The sequence below is a fragment of the Prinia subflava genome, chromosome 8 (assembly GCF_021018805.1).
Source record: "Prinia subflava isolate CZ2003 ecotype Zambia chromosome 8, Cam_Psub_1.2, whole genome shotgun sequence".
NCBI classification, from domain to species: Eukaryota; Metazoa; Chordata; class Aves; order Passeriformes; family Cisticolidae; genus Prinia; species Prinia subflava.
Genome location: NC_086254.1, coordinates 20,861,938 through 20,887,986, shown reverse-complemented (window position 1 = coordinate 20,887,986; position 26,049 = coordinate 20,861,938). Strand labels below are relative to the sequence as shown.

At 49.5% G+C, this 26,049-nt stretch overlaps 1 protein-coding gene across 1 annotated transcript in view; it reads right to left on the bottom strand.

Annotated features, from left to right (window-relative positions):
- MYO1D (myosin ID) overlaps positions 1 to 26,049 on the bottom strand; it is a 160,659-nt gene that overhangs the window by 44,930 nt on the left and 89,680 nt on the right. The window contains exons 20-21 of the mRNA XM_063404055.1: positions 19,988 to 20,101; positions 13,594 to 13,748 (exon numbers count right to left, since the gene is read on the bottom strand). Coding sequence (XP_063260125.1) covers positions 13,594 to 13,748; positions 19,988 to 20,101 — 269 coding nt within the window. The remainder of the gene's footprint in view (positions 1 to 13,593; positions 13,749 to 19,987; positions 20,102 to 26,049) is intronic.

Genomic DNA, 26,049 nt, shown 5'->3' with positions numbered 1-26,049 from the left:
TCCACTGCCCCCTGACTCCTGGATCCAAATGCTCCGTGTTTGGCACAGGATCCCACTGTATCCAAAGCAGGAGCCCCATCCCAGCTGCTCTGGTCCCACATTTGGTCACTGCCCCCAGGCCTGCATGGCCTGACCAGCACTGACACGGCTCAGCTGAAGCAGGAGGGGACAGAAGGGGCAGCAAAGGGAGCAGCAAGGACACACCAGCTCAGTGCCACTGTCAGATGTTGCTGTTTGACAGCCACCTTTAAACCCACTCAATCCTGCCCCAAAAACCAAAGCAGCACTTTGCTTCCAAGCCTTGGCTGGAGGAGCCTGTGAACAGCCCTGTGCTGACCCTCAGGGACACAGGCAGAGATGGACCTTCAGAAAATGATGCTGCTGGAAAGCTGGAGCATTTCAGGAGTTCTCTGGAACATTTGGCTGTTCTCCACACCTGGTGCATATCCAGAGCTCCTTCCAGCCCAGCATTCCCCAGTGGGAAGGAAAACTTGGCCAGTGACAACACAAAAACGCCTCTGAGGCAGAGCCCAGGCTGGATGGAGCTGAACGTGGAAGCACCAGGTGCTCTTTGGGCTTCTCTTAATTTGGTTTCTGTCACTTGAATTGAATTTCCGTCTCAGCACTGCAGCTCCCAAGTGAAATCCTTGAAGGAAAGGATGAATTGAAATGGGATGAAATCTGTGGTGAAAGCTACTCCCTCCACACCCATTCCAGCCACAGACTGTGGGGAGGTGAGAGGCCCTCAAATAAACTTCTCCCTGTGCCTGCATGGGCAACAAACCTTAAACTCCCCAAGGAGTTGGACTTCATGATCCTCCTGGGTCCAGCTCAGGATATTCTGGGATTTTGTGACCTCAAGAAGCTCATTTTGCCAACTACTTATCAACCCAGTGAGCGTGGCACAGAGAAAATGGCTCATTGTTCTCCCCCGGGGAGCAGCTGAGGGCTGAGCACCCTGGAGGTGCTGGAAGCATCTCTGCTTGCAGGAACCCCACGGGGACCCCCAGGGAAAGGCAGGAATCCATGGGGACCCCCAGGGAAAGGCAGGAATCCCATGGGGACCCCAGGAGAAGGCAGGAATCCCACAGGGACCCCAGGAGAAGGCAGGAATCCCATGGGCACCCCCAGGAGAAGGCAGGAATCCCACAGGGACCCCAGGAGAAGGCAGGAATCCCATGGGGACACCCAGGAGAAGGCAGGAATCCCACAGGGATCTCCAGGAGAAGGCAGGAATCCCACAGGGACCCCCAGGAGAAGGCAGGAATCCCATGGGCACCCCCAGGAGAAGGCAGGCTGTTCCCAGAGGACACCATGGAGCTGCCCCAGAGCAGCAGGAGATGGGGCTGGGTGAGATCAGGGCTGCAGCCCCTGCCTGGCACACCAAACACTGGGATGTGGATGTGGCACCTCCTGGCAGCAGCTCAGCTCTGAGCCTGTTTTGCTGGTGCTTGGGTCACTCCCAGCCCTGCCCTGTCCCTCAGCCTGGTGCCAGCAGCACTTTTCCAGGCCAGATCCTTTAAGATGACATTTTCCACCGTGGAATTGTTTGATTTTTTTTTAAGCACCTTGAAGGGATCTCACAGCTCAGAGCTCAGCATGCTACAGAAACTGGGAATAACACAGTTCCCAGAGCTTTCCTGGGAGTGGGACAGACAACAGCAGCATCAGGATCCTGCCACCACATCTGGTGGGGAGAGGAGCCCAAACCAGCTGGCTGCTCTGGGTGGGAATTATCCCAGAATCCCAGGATGGGCCTTAAAGCCCATCCAGTGCCACCCCTGCCATGGCAGGGACACCTCCCACTGTCCCAGGCTGCTCCAAGCCCTGTCCAGCCTGGCCTTGGGCACTGCCAGGGATCCAGGGGCAGCCACAGCTGCTCTGGGCACCCTGTGCCAGGACCTGCCCACCCTCCCTGTAAAAAATCTTCTTTATTTGGGGAAAAAAGAGGGGAAGAAAAAATTGGGTTTTCCACACCAGCACTCCCCTCTGGTTTTTCTCCCCCTCACTTAATTCAGCACTAAAACATCCTATTTGGATAATAAATTACTACAGCCAGCTCCCCAGCTCTGGGCAGGAGCAAAGGCTCTCAGCCTGATTCCAGGAACAAAACAGACGTACAAGAAATTTGCCTCGGCTCATCCTCAATGCATCTGTTTTCAAAAGGGGGAAAAAAGCAATGTTTAAGCAACAGCAAATCAAAAGTGATTTAAGGATCTGGAGGACTGAAATGAAGCCAACATTAAAACTCACCACAAAATTACCATAACTGCACTTATGCAAATCTTTCTGATATTACATTCAAACCCCAACACAGCTTAATTTAGGAATTTGGCAGAGCAAAGGGGAAAGAGGAGAGCCATGGACCAGACACACTCAGAAATGTGGGTAAGAAATGACAACCTGGTGTAGGAGGGTTTGTACGGAGAGCAGCACTCCAGGCTCAGTAGATTGAGTTGATCTACTTCAGTTTTTACACCTTCCTGTTCGGTTTACAGGAACATGATTTTTTTCCAGCCTGCATGAGCTTTAAACCTTTAGGTCACAGACTCAGTTTTGTATCTGTCATGAAAAACAAAATAAAAGCTCTAAAATCTGTCAAGCAGTAAATGATTTTGCCTTGTTTTTCCAGTACAGCCACATTTAAATTCTAATTTATTTGACTTTAGCTTCAGAAGGAATTGTTGGGAGCCAATGTTTTTGCTTAATATTTAGTATCTGATTAAAAAGGTCCTCAGACATTTCCAAAAATGCCAAGCCCCAAGCTCAGGGTCTTCAGCATATTCAGATTTTAGCAGTGAGATCCTGCACACCATCCAGAAAAAACCCAAACCCAAACCTTCCCTCTCAGCACAACACTTGAGTTATGTGAAAAATCACTAATTAGAATCACTAAATAGACTGAAGTCATTAAATAGAAGAATTTTCTAGGATCCCAAAGAGTTCTGACAGAGCAGTCACAGAAACACCGATGCCTTTTGGAGAACCCCTCCAGTCTGAGCTCAGGAGATGCAATGAGCTGGGCCAGAGGAGAATGGGAGGAAAGGAAGATGCAAAGAGCAATTTGGTTCTGCTGAAGATGCCATAGAACAGAAGAGCAGAAAAGCTTTTTTAATGTGTATTTTCATGATAGTTTGTTTTACATAAGAATGTAAAAAGTGGCTGGATCAAATATCCAATATATCAATCAATATCAACATCTAATATTCCCTTGAATATTAAAGAGAAAAATGCATCTTTCCCTTGTTGTTTCAAACATCACCAACCTACTGATCCTCTTTTATTTATTAATTTTCCATGTCCCTAAAAATAATAAGGCCTTGAAAACCATTGCTGACCTCATTTTCACAGAAACCTCTTTGGGACTGACACTGAGAGCTCTTCCAAATGGAAGGAGTCAAGTTAAAGGCAAAGTTTTTCCTAAGCTTGGCTCAGGCTCTGGCCCAGGGAGCATGTTATAAACATAGACGGTTAATTCATGTTTTTATGATAAATTAGAAATTTATAAAGTTGTATAATGTGATATCAGGTAGAAGTTTATGTTTTAAAGAGACTTTGCAGCAGACGGCGAAACTGAGAGCCCTGAGACCGCTGACACCTCCATTCATAAGAGAACAAAGGGATTTTCCGGGAAAGCCCCGCAGCGGCCCCAGCACCAGGGAGGGACCCCGGAGATAAACTGGCACCAGCAATTCACACCTTGGGTGCCACCTTCACAGACCATCAAGTCACATCCTCGATATCTCGACCACTCATCAACTATAAGGACCTATTGAAATTGGACATTAACACTTGAACTAAGAAAAGAACTCTTTTCTGCTTGGTTGGGGAGCCTCCCGAATTTTGTTTAGTTAGTGGGGAAACAATGGGGAATCTGGGGAAATATTGCCACGGGCTAAATAAAGTGTATAAAACCCAAGCCCCAAACAGGGCGAATTTGTGAACCCTTGGGGAAGAGAGCAGGCTGCCAGACCCTGTATCTCACAGTTCACCCTTGACATTTCCCGGGAAAACTCTATCAAGTTTCTCCGCTGTTAGTAAGTTATTGAAATTCTGTAATTTGATTTGTTATTAATAAACCAAATTATTATTTAAAATTAGAATATCTGATTAGCATTTATAACAGAGCACATCAAGACCTTTCTTGGGAATGAGAGCCAAGGTGGGAAATCAAGGTGGGAAACCCAGCCTGGGGTGTCTCACTGGGTACAAAGGGGCTGCACAACTCCTGGTAATATTTTAGCATCATCCACAAGCTGGTTTTTGTGCCTGAAGTTTGTGAGCAGCTCCTGGTGCTGCCAGCCCAGCCCAACCCCTTTCCACAGCCCAGGGAGAACACAGGAACAGGTCTGGGTCGGGATCCCACAGCAGTGGGAGCAGAAGTGCTGAACACTGAACACAGCAGAAGCTGCACAAGTTTTGTGTTGACACCAGAATCCGTCTGTGTCTGTTCTGGATCCAAACCTGGCTGTTTGCAGCAGCACTCAGGGCTGCACACCCAAACTCAGCCGGGGGGATTATCCCTCTCCAGGAGTTGCTTCCCAGCTCAGCCTCCCTCTGCTCCAGCACACCAGGGCACAAGGCAGGAATCTCAACCCCCTCCCCAAACCAACCCAGAACGTCCACGTGTGGCTGAGCTTTGGGCTGCTCCCAGAGCCCGGCCCGTGGTCCCAGGGCAGCTGCTGGGGCAGCAGGGCTGTGCCAGCCTGGCAAGGCTGGAGCCAGGGCCCAGGCAGGGCAGCCAAGGCAGGGCAGCCAAGGCAGGGCAGCCAAGGCAGGGCAGCCAAGGCAGGGCAGCCAAGGCAGGGCAGCCAAGGCAGGGCAGCCAAGGCAGGGCCATCTGCTCAGGGAGGGAGAGGCTCCGGAGCTGGGCTGAACCAGTGGCCAGATCAGAACCACGGACACCCCTCACTGCTGCAGCCACACACAGAACCCACCCCGGGGAGCTGCTGGGGCACAGCTGGACATGGCCCAGCCCAGGAACCCTGTCCTGGGCTGACCCCACAGCGTGGGCACCAGAGGATTGTCCCCTGTGCCCTGGGGCCCAGCACAGGAGGGACCTGGAGCTGCTGGAGAGAGCCCAGAGGAGGCTCCAGGATGATCCCAGGGATGGAGCAGCTCTGCTGGGAGGAAAGGCTGGGACAACTGGGATTGTTTAGCCTGGAGAGGAGACTGGGGGTGACCTCACTGTGGCCTTCCAGGGCCTGAGAGAGCCAACAGGAAACATGGAGAGAGACAACTTACAAGGACCTGAAGGGGCAGGACACAGGGAATGGCTTCCACTGCCAGAGGGCAGGGAGGGATGGGAGATTGGGAAAGAATTCCTGCCTGTGAGGGGAGGGGGGGGCTGGCATAGATTCCCAGAGGAGCTGTGGCTGCCCTGGATCCCTGGCACTGCCCAAGGCCAGGTTGGACAGGGCGTGGAACAGCCTGGGACAGTGGAAGGTGTTCCTGCCATGGCAGGGGTGGCACTGGATGAGCTTTGAGGTCCCTCCCAACCCAAACCATTCTGGGATTCTGTGATTTTGGAATGCAGCAGAGGATTTGGGGCTATGTTTGTACCATCCAACATTTTTAGGAGACGTTTCCTGCTTCTGTCAGGTTGTTAATGGGGGCAGGGTGATGGTTCACGGAATCACAGAATCATTAAAGTTGGAGAAGACCTTTAAGATCATCATGTTAAACTGTCAAACCAGCACCACCACCCTGTTCATCACTCAAGTGCCACATCCACGTGGCTTTTGAACATTTCCAGGAAAAGAAAAAAGCGTGGATTTGTGTCAAACTTTCCAAATGCTGAATGAGCATTGAGAGCTGTGGCTCAAGATTAAAAATAATAATTTGTGATAATGAATACACAGAACAGAGCCCAGAGGCAGAAAGAGGGTTCTAATATGAGAAACTTCCACTTTCCTATGCCACAAAACTGCCTGTGCAGGAGGAAATCCCCAGTTCCCAGCACCAAAAGGGAAGCTGGACTGGGAAGGGCGGCTGTGGGATGGAGGATGCAGGAACTCCAGATCCTCAGGGGTGATTACTTTAATTGTTTTAATTTCTGATCATAAACGTCTCAAGGAGAGCAGGGAGCTGGACAGAGCCTCATAAAATGACACAGAAAATGTTGAGGGCTCTAAAAAGAAAATGTTCATATTTAGGGGTCTGAAGCTTGTGAACCCCTGAGGGAGGAAGAGGAGGAGGAGGAGAATGGCTTTGAAATTTCTACCCTAGGACTGTCTCACCCCTTCTGACAGTCTCAGTGCTGTTTTGTCTCCCCAGGCCACAAAAAAATCCAGTTTTACCATAGTGCTTTATCTTGTCCAAGGGTGGAAAGGATTCACCTGTTTAACCCAGCAGATCTTTTAGATGGAGATGGGGAATGAACTGGGGAACTCAACTCTGCAAAAGAGCAAACCTCGTTTGTATAATATCACACTGGGGTGGTGGGCTGGAGAGGACTTCTGCATCTCTGGAAGCACCTTTGGACACTGGAGATCCTCTGGTCACTGAAGAGGATTTTTGGGTCAGTGGAGATCTATTTCCCAGGAATTACAGTTACTGAGGAAACCTGGGTACAAATTCCCAAAGTAATCCATGATTTTTAAGTGCCCTGAACACATAAAAATTCCAGGAAACCCCAAGCGACTCCATGGGAATATCCATCTCCTTCAGCACCTCAAGCCCAAATAACTTCATTTTTAACAAGAGCTCCCTCGCAGGAGAACCCTGGACATGGAGCTTTAGCATGCAGAAGCTGCTTAGAGAAGGGAGAGCACCAAAGTTACACAGGGATGCTGGAATAAAAGATAAAAAGGAATAAAACAGAACCCTCTTTCCAGAAAGTTTTGGACAAAATTGGTGCTGACACACAATGGTGGCAGGGCACAGGCAGATCAGGGGAGGAAATCTGACCAATAAACCTCTCTGGTCTCAAAGGAAGGCCATGAAATACAATTAATTGTTACTGTTTATGTTATCAGACACAAGAATTGACTTTTAGAAGCAGAGGCTGGGACTCAAATAAAGGATTCACACAAACTCATCAGCCTGGTGAGAGCCCAAACCCCTCCCTTGAGCTCACTGTGTTCTCAATATCACAAATCCAGGACTGAGGGAGACAAATATTCTTTTCTATGTCAGGAACACATTGAGAAGTGTAACAAAAAATGACTTTTCCACAGGAATGTGAGCTGGGGAGGCTTCCCTGGCCAGGGACCCACTCAGAGATTGAGGATGAGCAGCAGCAGCAGTGGGAAGATGAGATTTAAGGAAGGGAATGATCCTCTTCCAAGTTCCTTAATGAGTTCCCTTCCCACAGGACAAGTATTTAGAAAAACTCAGTTGCAACAAGAGTTTTCCAGGATGTAAAAGAATTAAACCAGAGACAGAGTCTCATCAGGGTGCTGTAATTCCACCTCTTTGTGCCCTGGAGTCACTCAAAACAACAAATCTTTCATTTGTTTTCCCAAAGAAAACTCATTTCTCATATTTCTGTAACCCCAGTTACAACTGTGAGGTTGGCAAAAGAATTACCAGAGATGATTATTGGGGATTCATGGAATGGTTTGGGTGGGAAGGGACCTTAAGGATCACCCAGTGCCACCCCCTGCCAGGGGCAGGGACACCTCCCACTGTCCCAGGTGGCTCCAAGCCCTGTCCAACTTTATAAACACCACAGATCAAAGGGAAATCTTAGCTAAAGCCCAGAGATTTTTTTGAAGTCACGAAGACAAGCCAAGAGAATTAGGGCATGTTTTCCAGTTTATTTCCCATTTGTTCTGTATAAGGAAACTGTTTTCCCTTTGCCGCTGCCCTTCTGCAGGGTCAAGTACTTGGTGCTTAAAAGCTGCTACCTGGGAGTTCAGGCTGCCCACAAAACCCAGCAGAACTCACCTAAAAATGGATTCTGATTAAAAATGAGAGAACCCCCTCAGCCTTGGCTGTGACCCCATCAGCTCAGGGATCTCCTCAAAGCCTAAGTGACAGATTCATGTAATGCCAGCGATGCCACCCCCTCCTCTGAGGCAGGCTGTGCCCCAGGACATGGTGATTTCCCCAGGGAGAGGCTTTGGGAGCCGTGCCCATGTTCTCCTGAACCAGATTGGGCTCCTCCTCCTTCCTTTGTCCCAAAAATCCATCATTAATATCCCCATGGTCCCCTCTGACTGTCCCTGGCTACTCAGAAGATGCTCCTGGCTTAGCTCCCTGAATCTGAGCAGTTAATCAAGGTTCCTACCAGAGAAAAGTAAACAGCTTTAAAAGAAAGGAACAATCTTAAACTGATTAATATCAGCCCAGTTTTGATAGGAAAAAACATCTTTATATAACAAATTAAAGGTTTAACCCCTGATCACCTGATTCCTGGGCCTGAGCCAAAGATTTGTCTCTCCACATCAGTGGAAAAAAAAATCCAATAGAAAATCTTGAATCTGTTTTAATCAAATGATTTGTGTTCTAATCCAGGCTCATCATTGAGCTGAGCATTTTTTTCCTAAATAATCAAAATCACCTCAAGTTGAATCTCCCCTGGCTTTGTTTACAGACAGCACCAAAAATGTACCAAATGCTCCTGCTCTCACACAGTGGGGTGAAAATGGGTGTTTATGGGGTGTTTGTCCCCATCTCCCTGACAAACTCCTGGAAGTGGTTATTTATGAGGTGTTTGTCTCCATCTCCCTGACAAACCCCTCTGCATTCAGACTAAATAATGAAATCACTGCTCAGCTCTGGGAGCATCACCTCAAACACCTCTGAGATAATGGCAACACTTAAACCCTCACACCTCACTGTGTTTGCAGAAGATTTGTTTGCTACCACTGGTGCAAAGAGCAAAACACCAGAAAAAACCATCCCTGAGTTCTTCTCTTTGTACCAAACAGATCCAAGCTCCCCAAACTGCTGCAGTTCTGGGGAGGATTTACCTGGCAGTGACTTCTGCAGCGCAGGCTGTGAGGGGAATAACCCTTCACCCCCAGTTTGGAGCAGTTCCAGCTCTATGGCTGAAGCTTTGAATGCCAGGGAACCAAAGTGCTCTTTTTTTTTTCTTTTTTTTTTTTTTTTTTCCCCTAAAAAGGCTTTTCTGAATGTCCTGAGGTGTCTCCTCCAGCCCCAGCTCAGCTCTGGGTTTCCCTGCGCCCACCCCAAGGGATGAGCAGCCTGTGGTGACCCCACCGAGGTGTGACCCCACCGAGGTGTGACCCCACTGAGGTGTGACCTCGCTTCTCCCCTCCCAGGCTCCTTCCCTGCTCAGAATTCAGCTGAAATCTTTAATCCCAGCTGTAACCCCGTGTGCTGAGGGAGGCACAGAGGTGTTCTGGGCTGTCAGGCAAGTGTGGCTTGGAAGGGAAGCCTGGTAACGCTGGGCACCTTCCAGCAAACTTGGGCCTGTTTCAGCTGGTTTTGAAAGGCTGAGGGACAGATTTCCCCCAAGATTTTTCACACCTCTGTACATAGACACACATACACAGAATTTCCTGCATTTATAAATAAATAAAGATCTTTTTCCCCAATTCTTGCAGATATTCTGGGCACTGGCACAAGGTGCTCAGAGAAGCTGTGGCTGCTGGATGGGACTTGGAGCAGCCTGGGACAGTGGGAGGTGTCCCCTGCCCATGGCAGAGGTGGCCCTGGATGGGTTTGAGGTCCCTTCCACCCAAACCACCCCAGGATTCTGGGATATGTGCCTGTCTATGTATAGACATGGATTTTCCCCAACTTCCATATGTAATTTATTTATAAATTCCACCTGCACAGCCACATTCCTGTGTTACAGTGACACACATGCAGGTGACACGAAATCCAATGCTCAAACCTCTCCACTTCCCCAGCCAAAGATTTTGCTGCCACCTCACTCATGCAGTGAGATGCAGGGATGGAGCACAGGGCCAGCACTCAGGGCAGGAGAAGGGACAGGCAATGTGACCTTACTGAGGGTCACCAGGAGCCCTGTGTGGGGCAGGACCTGCAGCCACAGCCCCTGGGGCAGTGTGAGATCCCTCTGGGTGAATTCCTGCTCCATCAGTACTGGAGTCGATGCTCCAGGCTAAGGCCCCAGAACTAAGGAAAATGAATCCAGGGCACACTAATGATTAAAATCGGCTGACAGGTCCCAAAGCGCAATGGAAAATATAAAATTATCCTCAGGCAAGTGATTTTCTGCTGGAGTTCTGCAGGGATTGCTTTTGACTGCTCTTTTAACTCCCCCTTCCCTCCAGGAATCCTGGAAGGAGCCCAAGGGCTGCAGACAATGTGGGGATTAGGGAACAGAAGGCACTGGAGAGCAGGGCAGCGACTCCCTGATCCCAAGGCGTGGGCAGCCAGGCAGAACAAACCCTGCCTGCTTCCACCGGGCAGGGAATGACCCCTGGGAACAGGATGGGCCTTGGGCACCTTCCCTGGGGACACCTGAGCACCCCCAGGGTTCAGAGCACCCACATGGGGAGGACCTGACACCGTGGGAGCCACAGCATGGTGAGAGCACAGGGAGGTGACCACGGCTGGGTCATCTCAGGTGAAGGGCGCCCAGAATGTCCCCAGTGCCCTGCACTGATCACTCCAGACACCTTCTAGAGCCTGAGGATGGCAAATGGAAAGGGCAAATATAATCCTTCCCTTTTACAGCCACCCCCTCTCCTCCAAGAGCCCTCAGGTCCCTTTCTCCGAGCCCCAGCACTGGCAGGGAGCTGTGGGCACACCCAGAGCTCCCTGCCCTGGCACACCAAGGACCAGGGCACGGAGCTCTGAGTTACTGCACAGCACCTTGGCCTCCTGCTGAGCACCAGGGGCACAAACACGCTCCAGATTTCACACACCTGCTCCTGCAAGGGACCACTGGCTCCTCCTGGCTGTTCCAGGCACTCACTGGATCCCAGCTCTCCTGGGCTCTGGCAGGAGATGCTCATCCCTGAGGTGGAGAGAGCCAGGAAACGCCCTGGGGAGCCCAGGCTCATGGACACTACACACAGCTTTGCAGGCAGACATGAACTTACTGTGGCCACTACATCAACACCTCAACCAGCTTCCCATAATTTCTACTGGAAATTCAGCTGCACTGTAAAAAACCCCAAATGCAGCTGACTCAGTAGGAATGTGACTTGAATTCCTGTTAACTCCATTAAAAATGTTACAGCTCACAGAAGCCTCATGTTAGTTTTTCCCCTGTATAAACACTTATTTGTGAACCACAATCTCAAAGACAATTCCTACCAGGAATAACTTTAAAAAGACACAACTTCGTGAAGCTTTAATGGGTGATGCAAACAAACATGAAGTCAGACAAACATTCCCAAATGTGAAGCCTTTGTGCCCAAAAGCAGCTGCAGAATGCAGCACTGAGAGATGTCACCTCTCTAATTGTTCTGAAGTGTCCAAGCTATTTCTTGCTAAAAATGTCTGAAATTCCCAAATAGATGTGTCAGCATTGAAGTTCCTGGTCAAAGAGTTTGGAATAAAAAACCACAAACTGGTAGAAAGCATCTGAGTGAGAAGGTTTGGGTGTCCCCAGCTCAGATGACACCAGCAGCCTCCTCCTCCCCTTTCCTACAACACACAATGGCACTGAACTCACATGATTTTATTACACCAGCACTTAAAGGATCATTACCACCCTCCCACACCCACAGGTGCCTGGGACACCTCAGCCCTGCTGAAATCCCCAGCAGGGATTCAGGATGGGTGCTGGGATGGGTGAAATGGCTTTGAATGTTCAGAGAGGGCCCTGGAACCCACGGGAGCTGCTCCCACCGCGGGTGGGATCTTCCAAGCAATTGAACTTTTAGGGTCGAGATTTTCCTGCTGTTCCAGTCTTGGCTCACAGCGAGCAGCTCCTGAGGCAGGACAGAGAAACCCGAGCCCTGCCAGAGGCACACGGCCCGGGCTAATCCCGGCTAATGAGGAATCCCCCAGCGCCTCTCCAGAGAGGGGTCAGCTAATCCCATTCACTGACAGGAGATTGTGACACTAGGAGAATGGAACATGATGGAAAACATGAATATGTTCCTGAATGTTTTGATTTACAGATATTGCTTTGAAGAGAGAAACCATGACATTTATATATCTGGGAAACTAAATGTAAGTTGTCCTGTGCATTGCCCTTCATCCAGGAACTTTAAATGGATGTTGGGCTTCAACACCAGCTCTCCCATTTACCCAGCCGTGCTGAGATTTGTCAACTGAAGCACTAAAATAATGCTAATATGGTGTTAAGTGGAGCTGATCAGCACATACATGTATTTAACTGCCATTCTCTTACTGACAGTGATTAGATTAAACCTCATTCTTTTTAAAGATAGAAATGCCATTGTTAAAATAAGTGTAAGAAACTGGAAATCAGCAGTTTTCACCTTTAGGAGAACGGCGCAATGTTTCAGGGTGATGGTCACAACATCCTTTGTTAAAATGAACCATCTCTGCCTGGGGCTGGTGCCTGGGGGACCCATCCGAGCAAAAGGAAAAGCAGATTTGGGTACTTGGACACTGAACACGGGAGCTGGAGTGTCACCAGCAGTGTCACAGCCCATCCCCACATCAGAGACCCGGCAATGCCCCCGGGAGCATCAGCCACCTGAAGAACTCCAGGGACTTCCAGGATTCCCAAATAAATAATTGCATTACAGAATCTCCTGAGCCTGCAGGAGCAGCTGCCTTTGACATGAAATGATATTTCAGTCAAAGCAAAACCAGAGAATGTTTCCTGTTGCTTTGCAGTGCTGAATTTCCCCAAACAAGTTATGCCAATGCTGAGAATTCATTTCCAAAGCACTCAGACCCTGCCTCTGGAAGAATGGCCAGTCCTAAACCTCACATTGTGGTTTAGGGGCTGGACCAGCACAATCTTCTCAAATTGATGGAAAAATAGCCAGGGACCTAAAATGACCAAAATTCCCTCTCATTTTCCTGCCACTCACAGCACCGTATGAAAATTTACCTATAAAGACTCTATCAGTCCTGTGGAGCTTGTGAACAGCAAAGCCAAGGCTGCACGTGCTGAGCAGCATCATTCCTCCTGGGAATCTCCTCTGGAGGAGCCAGGAACAACCCAAAGGTCTGCTCACCCCACAGAAACTCCCTGTTTCTCCCCACTGTGGCTGCAGTGCCTGGTGCTGGTGTGGGATCACTCCTGGGATCCAGGTGATTCCTGCTGCTCCAGGAGCTCAGTCCCAGCTATCCCTGTACCTGATCACCAGCCTTGGCTCAGGGACTGACAAGGCAGGCAGACTTCAGGGAGCAGAGATGACCTTGCACAGCTGAAGCAATAAACCACCTGCTGGTACTGGGGCAGGGGGGCAACCTGAGCAAAGGAAAGCTCCATAAGAATTTTAAATATGAAGAGTTTGGCTGTAGGAAGCCCTCAGGAGCCATTGTGACACACTCCAAGTGCACCTGCAGTGATATTTGTCCCTCAAACACTTGTGGCTGTCACACACACACAGGGAAGGCAGAAGAGACAACAAAATGTTGAAGGTAAAAACTGTGTCCCAAAAACGCCAGGCAGAAAGGTGACTCTGGTATGCCAGCACTGCAGAGAGGTACCACAGTGACTCAGGGGTGACCTGGCACTTTGGAACAGGTGCCCAGCAGCCCCAGCCCAGCACTGACCTCTTGAAGTGACTGGCCAGGACTCCCACGAGCTCCCCGATCCTGCTGTCGTTGGAGGGGTCGCTGCTGAAGAGACAAACGATGAGATCCTTGTTGTCTTTGGTGTGGAACACCACGAGCTGGTCCTTCCCATTGGAGACACTCAGCCCCACCAGCTGTGGGGAGAAAGGGAGAACAACGTTGGGTGTGCTGACATAAAAATCTTGATATCCCATCCCTGGAAGGGTTCCAGGCCAGGCTGGACCGGGCTTGGAGCATCCTGGGACAGTGGAAGGGGTCCCTGCCATGGCAGGGGTGGCACTGGATGGGCTTTAAGGTGCTTCCAACCCAAACCATTCCATGATTCCATGACTCCCTGTGCCTTTGCCACTGCCAGGCTGGTTCTCTCCTCTCCACCATGGAGCGGAGGGGTGGCAGTGGGTGGGTGCTCCCCCAGCAGCTGAGCAAGGTGAAACAACAGAGGCTTTGTGGATTCAGCAGCCTGGGAGGTGTGAGGGAGTGACCTCACCCACCCTGGAAGTGTCAGCCCCAACCTGAGCCCCAGCCCAGCAGCTCCTGTGCCCCTCCCCAGGGCCGTGGGGCACCCACCAAGGGTGGCACACTCCCAACAGCCCCAGGTAAAAGCTGTCCCCAAAACCTCCCCTGGTGACCCCACTGAATCCCACATTCATCAGGAATCTGCCCTACAGCATCTCCAAACCCACCAGCGCTGGGGAACCAAAGGTGTCTGAGGGCCTCAGGCCGTGCCAGGGGAGGGCCAGGTGGGGTATTGGGAGAATTCCTTCACTGCAAGGGGTGTCCAGCCCTGGCACAGCTGCCCAGGGCAGGGGAGGAGTCTCCATCCCTGGAAATGTCCAAAAAAAGTGTGGATGTGGTTTGTTGGTGCTGCTGCTGGGCTTGGTGATTTTAAAGAACAGCTGAACAGCTCTGTGCCCCTGTGACTTGCAGGTAACACAAGAATTTAGGAAGGATTTGAGTTGGAAACCCAGGAAAGCCACAATGATTACCATGTTTAGGCATGGATTAAGGTCTGGCTGTTCTGACAAAATAAAAAGTTGCAAGGGTTTGGTTTGGGTTTTTTATTTTCTGGCATTTTCTTTTTGTCTGTTAAGTAACTGCACTTGGCTCATCAAAAGCTTTGTCACCATCTCACTAAAGAAAAACAGGGAATTTTTAGGAGGGGCAATCTGGGACCACAGATGAATATAAGAGAAAGCAAAAAAAAAGGATCTGTGCTGGGGAAACAAAGTGTGAGGAGGGCGAAAAATGCCACAAAAGGCAAGTACAGCAAAGCAGAGAAAGGAGAAAGGAAAATAGAATAAAACAAATAAAATATAATAAATGGGATAAAATACACAGAATATAATACATGGGACAAGACAAATAGACTAAAATAAATAGAATAAAATAAATAGAATATAATGAATAAAACGAAACAAAATTAAATTAAATTAAATTAAGTTAAATTAAATAAAACAAGAAAGGTGAAAGGATGAGTACAGAGAGAACACTGAGGACTCTCCCTGTCCATTAAAGGGCTCTTTTGAGCCATCCAGGGAAGCCCCATTACCCTACAAGTGAGAGGCCCCCATAAACCATTTTGTTGAAATTAAAGTCTCATTATTGTCTTGTTTAGAGGAAAAGGCTCCTGTGCCCCCCAGAGCTGGGTGAGCAAATCCAGATGGAGATTCCCAGCTCCTGTCAGCCCACAGATCCTGGGGGCTCCGGCTGCTCCCGGGGTTCACTTCAGCAGTCACAACGTGTTATTTCCAAGGAAGCTGCTCTGGATGCCTCACACATCCCAGAAAAGCCCACAGCAGCGTGGTCTGTGCCCTATTTTTGGGATGAGACTCCACACAAGGTCCAGTCCCTGGGATTTTTTGTTACCCCTGACCTGAAGGACAGCAGCTGCTGACCCTGGAACCCCGGGCAGGGCCTTCCTGCCACCAGTTGCACCAGCACAGGTGGGGTTTATTCCCTGTTCAGGCTATTTTGGGTTATGAAATGCTTTCCAAACAAGCTCCACCTCATGCACAGGCATTAGCAGCTGCCTGGCTTTATAGTGTCCCTTAAAATTAATTTGCATGCTTAAATACCCTCCTGTGAGCACAATAGCACCACAGGGACTGCTGCCATCAAGGTTTTAAATGTGCAGCCAGTGTGAAAGATGAACAAGTCACAGTGTCGGATTTGAAAAGGCAATTTAAACATTAATTATTCAACAGAACCCTGTTAGGAGGCCAAGAGCCCTTCAAAATCTTCCCATTTCACCCCTCCCCACTGTGAGTGAAGATTCTGTGAGCGAATAAGTGCAACACAAAAGAAATGATTTCAGAGAAGGTGCTTATCTCAGTATTTACCAACATTAATATTGGCCCTGCCTGAAGAGCAGGAAAAAATCCTCAGCTTCTGCAGAACACACTTTATTATGTTCACCACTGCAGGGGAGGTGTGGCTGCAGGAGCCTTTCTGCTGCTTGGGTGCCTTTTAATTCCTCCCAGCCATTACCTGTTCGGTTTTAATTCAGCTAAGAACAAAAAGGTCACTGTGTATTGGTACTCTGAGGCAATGTCAGATGAAAAATCCACACAGAGAATCCCCCAAAGCAGCATCTCCACACGGAGACACCAGCAGGGCTGACAGGGAAGCTGTTGTTTGTCAGGTTGTGTAGAGAATGACACATTCCTCACTCAGAGCCGTGGGATGCTTTGGGTGGAGGGGACCTTAAGGATCACCCAGTGTCACCCCTGCCATGGCAGGGACACCTCCCACTGTCCCAGGCTGCTCCAAGCCCTGTCCAGCCTGGCCTTGGGCACTGCCAGGGATCCAGGGGCAGCCAAAGCTGCTCTGGGCACCCTGTGCCAGGGCCTGCCCACCCTCACTGTAAGAAACTCCTTCCTTCCATCTAAGCCAAATCCAACCTGGTTTAGCTCCCAGCCCTTGCCCTGTCCCCGTGCAGAGCCTGGCACTGTGCAGGGACAGGAGGGACTCCAGCCATGGCCAGGCAAACGTGGCTGTGGGAGATGGGAGCAATCTCCATGCTGAAAATGTTTGTGTGTGCAGCAGCCATCAGCTGACTGTCTCCAGTGGGATCTCCATGGAAACGCCGCCCCTGAGGATGCTGCTGTGTTGACAGGGCGCCTCTGAAACGCTGACAGGGAGCAGCAGAGGAGTCCAGCCCGGTTCCTGGCTCACCTCTGCATGGGAAGGACCATCCCTCTTCCCAGAGAACACTCATCCAAACGTAGGACAGGGCTGCTCCACGGATACACATCACTACCGGTGTCACTACTGTCCATTTGCTCCTCAAAAAACCTTCAGAGCATTTCAAACCATGGCTCTTTTCCCAAAAATGAAGGAATTTCTATATCACTGATCAGCTCCTTCCACTACCTCCCTCACACGGTGGAAGGGCTTCCATGAAAGGAGGGATCAGGCACAGAAAAATGGAGACAGTGTGCAAGGCAGCTCAGGAGTGGAAAGACAACACAAATATAAACATTAGGTAACAAATATAAACCATAACTACAACAAGGAGCAAACAACTGCTCCAAAGGATTGACTGTTTGCCAGATTTAAATCTGAGAAATCCCGGAAAGAGAAATACAAATGGAGTGGCTTCAAACTGGAAGAAATTAGGTTTAGATTGAATATTAGGAAAAAATTCTTCCCTGTGAGGGTGGGCAGGCCCTGGCACAGGGTGCCCAGAGCAGCTGTGGCTGCCCCTGGATCCCTGGCAGTGCCCAAGGCCAGGCTGGACAGGGCTTGGAGCAGCCTGGGACAGTGGGAGGTGTCCCTGCCATGGCAGGGGTGGCACTGGATGGGCTTTAGGATCCTTCCCAATCCAAATTCAATTCCATTATTTTATGAAATATTCTGTGTCCTGTGTATAAACCAAAGACACCCCAAACTCTCCTGCTCTCCCTTCCTGCAGCTCAGGGGGCTCTGGATCCATCAGCAGGGTCAGTGCCCACCCCAGCCCTGAGCAGCCCAGCTGGGCACGGCAGGGCTGGGGCTCTTCCCCAGGACACAGGGCAGGAGGAGCAGATACAGGGAGAGGCTGTGGCCAACACAGCTGGAATTTTACACCACAGAACCTACCAAAGCTTGTTTTAATCAAATTTCCATCCTGGAATGTTACCTTGGCAACCTGTGTGGGTCAGCAGAGGATCTCCTGGAGCCACCCCTCCTGTGCCAAGCACTCCCAAGACCCCGGAATCTCAAGGACTCCTGCTCAGGTCAAAGAAACTGTCTGGCCAAGAATCCCTGTGGTAGGTTACTGAAGGGAATAACTGCAGATCTACCAATAAAACTGATTTATAGTTGCAGAAATGTGAGAATTCTCAGAGCAAGAGACCTGTCTGCACAGACCATTAACTGCTCTTGTCCTGAGGAACTGCAAAGCAGCCACACGACCGACACAGAGCAAACACTGAGCCAAAATACAGCCAAAAAGACAACAAACATTGAGCCAAAAATACAACCAACACTGAGCCAAAATACAGCCAAAATTACATCAAACATTGAGCCAAAAATACAGCCAACATTGAGCCAAAATACAGCCAAAACAGCCAACACAGGACCACCACAGAGCCTGCCCTTGGGGGTCTCTGTAGGAATGGATATTCTGTTTTAGACACACCTTTTACTGGTGAAAAAGCAACAAGAGCTGACATTTCTTAGTAACAGATATTCTGTGAGTAACCTGAAATTGTACCTGACTTGCTCACCTCTAATTTTTAAGACATTAAGGATTTCAGAGGGAAATCTTCAGATGACTAACAAATGATCTGGTCTTGTGGTGTTGTAAATGTACAATCTGCACCTTTACACCCATCAGGCACACAGGTAAAACAGACATTGTTCCAAACCTGTGATAAACACAGATTTATCTCTCATTAGTCCTGCAGTCAGTGAATTTCAGTGACCCGGACACTCTGGTTAAGGTAAGGGTAGAGAAACCAATAGTGAAAAATCCTGATGGACAAAATCCCACCTTGTCCATGCCACCAAAACACACCTGTCTAGGAACACCTGGAAAATCAGGTGTGGAAAACCCCTCTGCTAAAGGGCTGTGAGTGTGTGGGTGTCTGAGCTCTGCTGGGAGGCTGGGGGTGTTTGCACCCTGCTTTGCACAGGCTGGGGATGCTTGCACCCTGGTTTTCACCAGGCTGGGGATGCTTGCACCCGGGTTTTCACCAGGCTGGGGATGTTTGCACCCTGCTTTGCACGGGCACACAGCCCCTGGGCACACAGCAGGATGTGCTGCCAGTCCCTCTGAGCATGGAGACAGCAGTGCTGGGACAGAACAGCAGCCAGGAAAAGCTCCTGCAGCTGCTCAGGGCAGCCTCCTTTCAAAACAAGAGGCACTGCCATGGAGACACTGCCTGCTGCAGCCAGGATTCCTACTGGGAGTAGCTACTCCATGGATACACCGTGCTGGCTGCCCAGCTGAGGATGATGCCCAGCAAGGAGGGCAGGAGGAGACTCCAAACCCAACATTAAGGATGCAGCCAGGGCTAATCATCCCCTCCACATCTGCAGATGAGATTTCACCCTCAGCCTAATCCCACCCCTGCCCTCCCAGCAATACACAAATGCTAGGTTTGTCATTTCTCCAAATGCAAACATCCCAATAAAGGCGTGCAGGGCATTTCCCAGCAGGCAGGCAGGCTCTGGAGGTTGGAGATAACCACAGCACTGTCACCTCAGGCTGAGGGAGATGAGAAGGCAGCTGAATCCCTGCTCCAGGATGCTGGGGAGTAAAGCTGAGGTGCTGTCCACTCCCTTCCATCCCTGATAATTCACTGGCAGCTCCACCCTGCTACCCCCAAGGCCAGACCTCACCGTAATTTGGAGTTTAGCTTTGGCAAGATTTACATTAAACATGAACAAATATATAAAAATAAAAATAAATACATTCAAGCACGACCTGAAGGATCAAACAAACCCCAGAGACATGGGAATAGTGCCATAAGCTGCTGTGAGATGCCAACCCCTTCCAGGGCCAGGATCCTGCACTCAGCAAAGAAAACTGAAACAGGGAGGGAGCAGGGAATTTTAAGAGGCAGTTTGGGGTTTAGCTTTTATTTTATGCACCAAAATTAAAAGCTAATATGATCCCAGAGTCACAGAACCATGGAATATCCTGAGTTGGAAGGGACCCACCAGGATCATCCAGTCCAACTCCTGGCTCTATCCAGGACACCCCAACATTCCCACCCTGATGCTTTGATGTTGCAATAATTGCACTATAACTGTTATAAAGACATTAAATATATTAGAAACTGCAACCCAAGGACTTTTTCCACTTTATGGATATGAAAATGGAGCTACAGAGTAAAGACACTGCCCTGAAAGAGCCCCAGAGGAGGATCCCCAGAGCTGTACTCACGTTGTAGAGGGGGATGGTCTTCATCACCTTGTACTGCCTCATGGGGTCCATCTTGTACAGGTGTCTGTCAGTGATGAAAATGGCCCTGTCCTCCACCTTGTTAAAGCGATTCACCTGCAGAGAAACACCTTGTCAGTGCCACTGATCACTGCAGGAACACAGGAAATGAAAGTGTGCAGTGTCAAGTGCCAAACTCACACAAAAATGCCCCAAACTTACACAATAGTACTGCAAACTCATACAAAAATACCCCTAAGTCACACAACAAACATCCTGAACTCACAACCAGCCAAAACTCACACAAAAATACCCCAAACTCACAAAACAAATACCCTAAACGAACAAATACCCCAAACTCACACAAAAGTACCCCAAACTTACACAATAGTACTGCAAACTCGTACAAAAATACCCCAAAATCATGCAACAACCAGCCAAAACTCACACAAAAATACCCCAAACTCAAAACAAACACCCTAAATTAACAAATACCCCAAACTTACACAATAGTACGGCAAACTCGTACAGAAATACCCCAAACTCACAAAACAAACACTCTAAACTAACAAATACCCCAAACTCACACAGAAATACCCCAAACCCACACAGGTCCCAAACAGGTTTTCTCCTCAGATCTTGGACCTTGGTGGAAAGGGAACATGGTCCCCGTAATCCCATTTTACAGAGACAGAGGAGCAACATTCCCAGCCATCCAGCAGAGCTGTGGCTCCCTGGGAAATTCCAGGGCTTCACTCAAACAAGGCCAGATGCTCCCCCCAGCCACGTTCAAGCCCTGTGCAGGTGGAGCCCAAGCCCAGGCTGTTGTCCCCACATTATCCATGAGCTTTGGCACCCCAAAGGTCCCATGGAGAATCCCTGCCCTGCAGAGCCAGGCTGCACCACAGGCTGGCACAGTCCATAGTGAGGCTTTGGGCCATCCCTGTTCTGTGTCCTGTCCTTCCAGCCCTTGTCCCCAGTCCCTCTCAGCTCTCCTGGAGCCCCTTCAGGCCTGGAAGGGCTCTGAGCTGTCCCTGGAGCTTCTCTGCAGTTGAGCAACCCCAGCTCTCCCAGCCTAGGCGAGCTCCATTAGCTCTACCTCATCCAGGCTGTTGGATGCCCCTGAGCACTAAACACTCACCAGGCAGCATGAAAAGTTTTGTCAGAAGTGCTTAAGAAAGTAGGACACAAAATAGAAATTGTTTTTTACTGAGGCAAAACCAGAGTCATCTGTGTATCACAGTCACTGAGATATTTATTAATCAACTGAGAAGGGGAGACAAGGGTAAGACGTGACGAGGAGGATGAACATAAATAGGATTTTCCAGGGTGAAATCAGGAGACAACGGGAGAACTTAAATATCCTCAGTCAGGAGGCAGCAGAGTGACAAAGTTCAGAGCAGATAAAGGCAAAAAATGCAAATTGGGGAGCTCTGTGACAGCTTTACATTAACGGCAGCGACTCAGAAAAAGCAACCGAGGATGATTTCAGACAGCTCTGGAGAGATCTTGGCACAATGACATGAGGCAGCTTGGGAAAAGCAGAATGTTGGCATAGGCAAGGAATAACATGGGAATAACGTCCTGGGAGCCACAGGCTCACCTGGAACAGCCTGTGAAGGACCAGGGTGAGTGTGAAGGAGACTCTGGTGGTTCAGAGAAGGTGAAGAACATGACTGAGGGCCTGGGAAGTCTCACAGGAAGAGATGCTGAGTAACCAGGATTATTTTAGGAAGCAGCTGAATGGGAGAAAAAAGCCTAAAGGCTAGGAAACACTGAATGGCCCAGAGAAAGTAGGTTAGGAGTGCCTGGTGCCACATGTCGGGTGCTGGAGCTGAGCAGCACCGGCTCCTCAGCCAGGATCTGGGGAAGCTCTGGGCTCTCCATGCTCCAGGTCCTGGGAGCTGAACCCAAGTCCAGTCCCTGGGGCTGGATCTGCCCCTCAGAGCTCAGATCAATGCTGGGGCCATTGATTTCCTGTGATTTGTTTGAAGAGTCTGACACAGTGAACATCCCTGTGCACTGCCATGACCCTGCCTGGCTGCTGCCCACCCCCAGCCCCCGGTGACAAAGGGAGCAGACTTCTGGTGCTGTGACACCAGAGCCACCCCAGGACAGGAGGTCCTGTGGCTGCTGCCTGGGAAGCAGAGGTGGGAAGGACACTCAGCTTTCACAGAGTCAGAAAGGCTGGAAAAGCCCCCTGAGATCACCGAGTCCAACTGTTCCTCCACTGCCCCCTGTCCCCAGGTGCCACATGGCTTTGGAACCCCTCCAGGGATGGGGACTCCACCCCTGCCCTGAGCTGCTGTGCCAATGCCTGACCACTCTTCCAGTGAAGAAATTATCCCTGATATCCCATCTAAACCACTCCTGGCCCAGCCTGGGGCCGTTCCCTCTCCTCCTGTCCCTGTTCCTGGGAGCACAGCCCGACCCCCCTGGCTGTCCCCTCCTGTCAGGAGTTGTGCAGAGCTACAAGGTCCCCCTGAGCCTCCTTTTCTCCAGGCTGAGCCCCTTTCCAGCTCCACTCCCTTCTCTGGGCACGCTCCAGCCCCTCAGTGTCCTTATCATGAGGTGCCCAGAACCGATCCCAGGACTGGAGGTGACCCAGCAGTGCCAGCTCAGGGGACAGTCACTGCCCTGCTCCTGCTGCAACACTACTGCTGATCCAAGCCAGCTGTCCTTGGGCTCTGGCAACCTGGACTCAGCTTCAGCCACTGCTGACCAGACCCCAAAGGTGAATTTCAAGCCCATGGAATATTGTGGGGGTTCTACAGGCATGTTTTAAATTTCACTTTTTTCTCATGGCTCCCCCCTGGTTTTAGTATTAAAATTCAGCTAAAGAAAAGTACCAAAGGAGAGGCCCAGCACTTCACCTCACCCGAGGAGCAAATTCTCATGTCCTTCCAGCTCTTTCCAAGCAAAAGAGACTTCAGGTGCCTTGTGCACCTACAGTGCATTTATGTGAATAATACCTGCTGTGGGTTAAAGTAAAAACTGCCCCACTGGGGAGCAGGCACAGAAGGGACTCATACACCAGTGCAAATTCCACTACTGGCCCTGTAAGTAAGGACAGGCCTCCTGTTCCCAGCCACAGCTCATTCCCTTCTGGAGAACAGCCCTTCCCAGCACTGTGTTCTCTGCACCTTCTGGGCATTCTGTATTTATATATTGTTGATCCAAATGTGAATCAGTCCCAATTTAGCTTCCTGACAAGCTCGTGGGGGAAATGAAGGTCTGGCCTAGAGCTGAAAAATCTTCAAGGAAGTTTTTCAGGTCTCTGTCAGTGGCCTCTGGACACTGCAGGACACTGGTCTTTGGAAGAGATGATCCTCTCAAGGGAGCTTGGTGCCACAGGTGAGAAGGGAAAAGTGGAAAGAAAAGCCTTATTCTAAAGAAAATAAAGAGAGAGAGTTGTTTCCTAGGTGATCCAACAAAATCTGGAGGTTTGCATGAAATATGCATTTGGTTTCTCCTAAGGCAAAAATCTTGAAAATTTCCTTTGAAAACATGAAGAGCACCACAATGCTCAGAAAAGATGGATTTTTCTGTAGGCAGGGATGACCTGCTTCTACCTGTACCTACTGCAGGGAAGCAACCACACAGTCCATCCCCCTCCCCCCAGCAAGGCTTCAAAGCCTCTTCTCAGCCCTTCTGTAAAAACTGCTCCCAACAGAGCTCCCCATTATTATTCAGCTCAAGCTGCTGAAATTGGGCCCCATACAGGCAAAGAAAACTTTACCAGCAGCTCAAAACTTGGAGGGCAGTTCCTGGAATAAATTTACTTCTTAGACTTAGAAACATAAAATTATTATGAATTATAATTATAAAATTATATGGGCTGGAAAAGCCCTCCCAGCCCATCAAGTCCAATCTGTACCCAAACCCCACCTTGTCACCAGCCCAGAGCACTGAGTGCCACGTCCAGGTGTTCCCTGGGCACCTGCAGGGATGGGGACTCCAAACTTCCCTGGGCAGCCCCTTCTAATGCCTGACAACCCTTTCCAGGAAGTTCTTTCTGATCTAGAATCTTCTGAAGTTCTTTCTGATCTAGAATCTTCTAAACTCTTCCTGAAGAATTCATTAGATCAGTGTCAGTAATCAGCTAAAAAAATTCTCTCTCAACGAATTTAATGAACCAATATCTGACAGGTCACAGGGTGTGCTCTACTCACAAATGTGTTTATATAGGTGAGCTCTGGGCTCAGCCTGAGTCTGTTCAAGTTGCCCAGTATTTATGCTTTTAATGTGTTTTCTGTGTGAAGAAAGAAGTGCATTAGGCTGAACATTTCCAAGAGCTGACACCTGACGTTGTTGACAGTCAACAACCACTTCACGTGTGGTTGGGTGACTCAGTACCTGAAGGAAGCCACAAAGGAAAGCTGATGCTGCTTCAGAAATGAAACATTCAGCCCAGCTCACCAAAGTGCCCTTTACCACCTTCCCACTAACACCTTCCTGCAGTGAAGAGCAGCAGCAGCAGCACAGTTTTTGCTCAAGAATTCTCAAATAAGCTGAATCATTAAAACACACCACGGATGAACAAAGCAGCATTTTTTTGTGAATTGCTGCTTTGTTCAGGAGAATTATTTAAGGGAAGTGATGGAATCACCTGATAATTACAATTACATTTCTATAATTCACTCTTCAGGCCCGTGTTAAAGCTTCACGTGAACCAATTTTCAGCAGAGAACAAACACAACCTGCAAACCCACAAGGAAGCAGGTTTAACAAGAGATGTGACAAATCTGCCCTGAGCCCAGGGCCAGGCTGCACGAGCCAGCACCAAGTGCCACCCTGGGCCAATAAGGTTTGGTAGGACATGGGGAAGTCAAGGTTAAAGGGAAGAAATCCAATGATTTATTTGTTAAAAATTCAAAGGGAAGAATGCAGCAATGAGCAGAGATTCCCGCTGCCCCAGCACTGAGTGTCACCCAGGGACTGCCCTTACTCTGGGGTAAGAGGCAGGATGCCAAAAACCTTCTATTTTTGACAAGAAACGCATTCATTTTAAACAGCTGAGGATGGAAATGGTTTCCTGTGAAGGGCAAAGGGAGGCTGAGGCTGTTCCCAGCCTGTGCTCCTGCAGTCGGAGCACGGAGTCACTCCCCCGGTCCCACAGCTCTCACTGGTGCTTAGTCTGCAGATCCAGTGCCTTAACCAGAACAGATGACCTGAGGAAGTGCCTTGCTTGGAAAGGGAAATGCTAAATTCTCAAATGTCAAGTCCTTGTCCTGTTAACCTTCAAATTTCAGCATTGTTTGTGTTCCCTGCTCTGTTCACGTCAGGCTCACTCGGACAGTTCCTGTCTGTACAAGCAGGAAGACAAACAGTTCCCTCAGGGAGGGGCAACATCCCAGAGGGTTTGGATGGGATCATTGGTATTTGTGGGGATGTCCTGGAATCACCAGGCTCACATATCCTTGAGGATGCACAGCACTGCAGTCTTGTCCTCTGCACTGGTGGGACCGTGGAATCACGGAGTGGTTTGTGTTTGGAGGGATCTTAAACCCACTCAGTGCCACCCCTGCCATGGGCAGGGACACCTTGCACTGTGCCAGGGTGCTCCAAGCCCTGTCCAGCCTGGCCTCGGGCACTGCCAGGGATGGGGCTTCCCTGCTGACAGCTCCAAAGCCATGCCAGGAATCCCTAACTGAGCAGGCCAGCAGGGGATCAAGTCTACCTACCCCTCTGTGAGAAGAAAGCAACAATAATTTAACCTTTCAAAAGTTAAAAGAAGTTAAAAGATAATTTAAAACCCACAAGGCTGAAGTGTATAACCCTGCAATATCTGTGATTTCAGCTGAGCTGCCCTTTTAATGCACCCACAGTCAGCTAAAGCTTTGCCTCTGAGAGCACTGAAAGCCTTTCAGGCTCAGGAGGAATCCACTTCATGGTGGCTACCACCTACTCAATCCCCATTCTGCTTCTACTGTTGAAGTGCTGGCTTCTCAATCCAACAAACCCCACAAAAATGGGATTTTTCCAGCACAGTCACAGTACAGAAACATGGCCTGCTGGAATGCTCAGGGATTCCTCCATACACCAAAACCAACAAATGCTGCTCT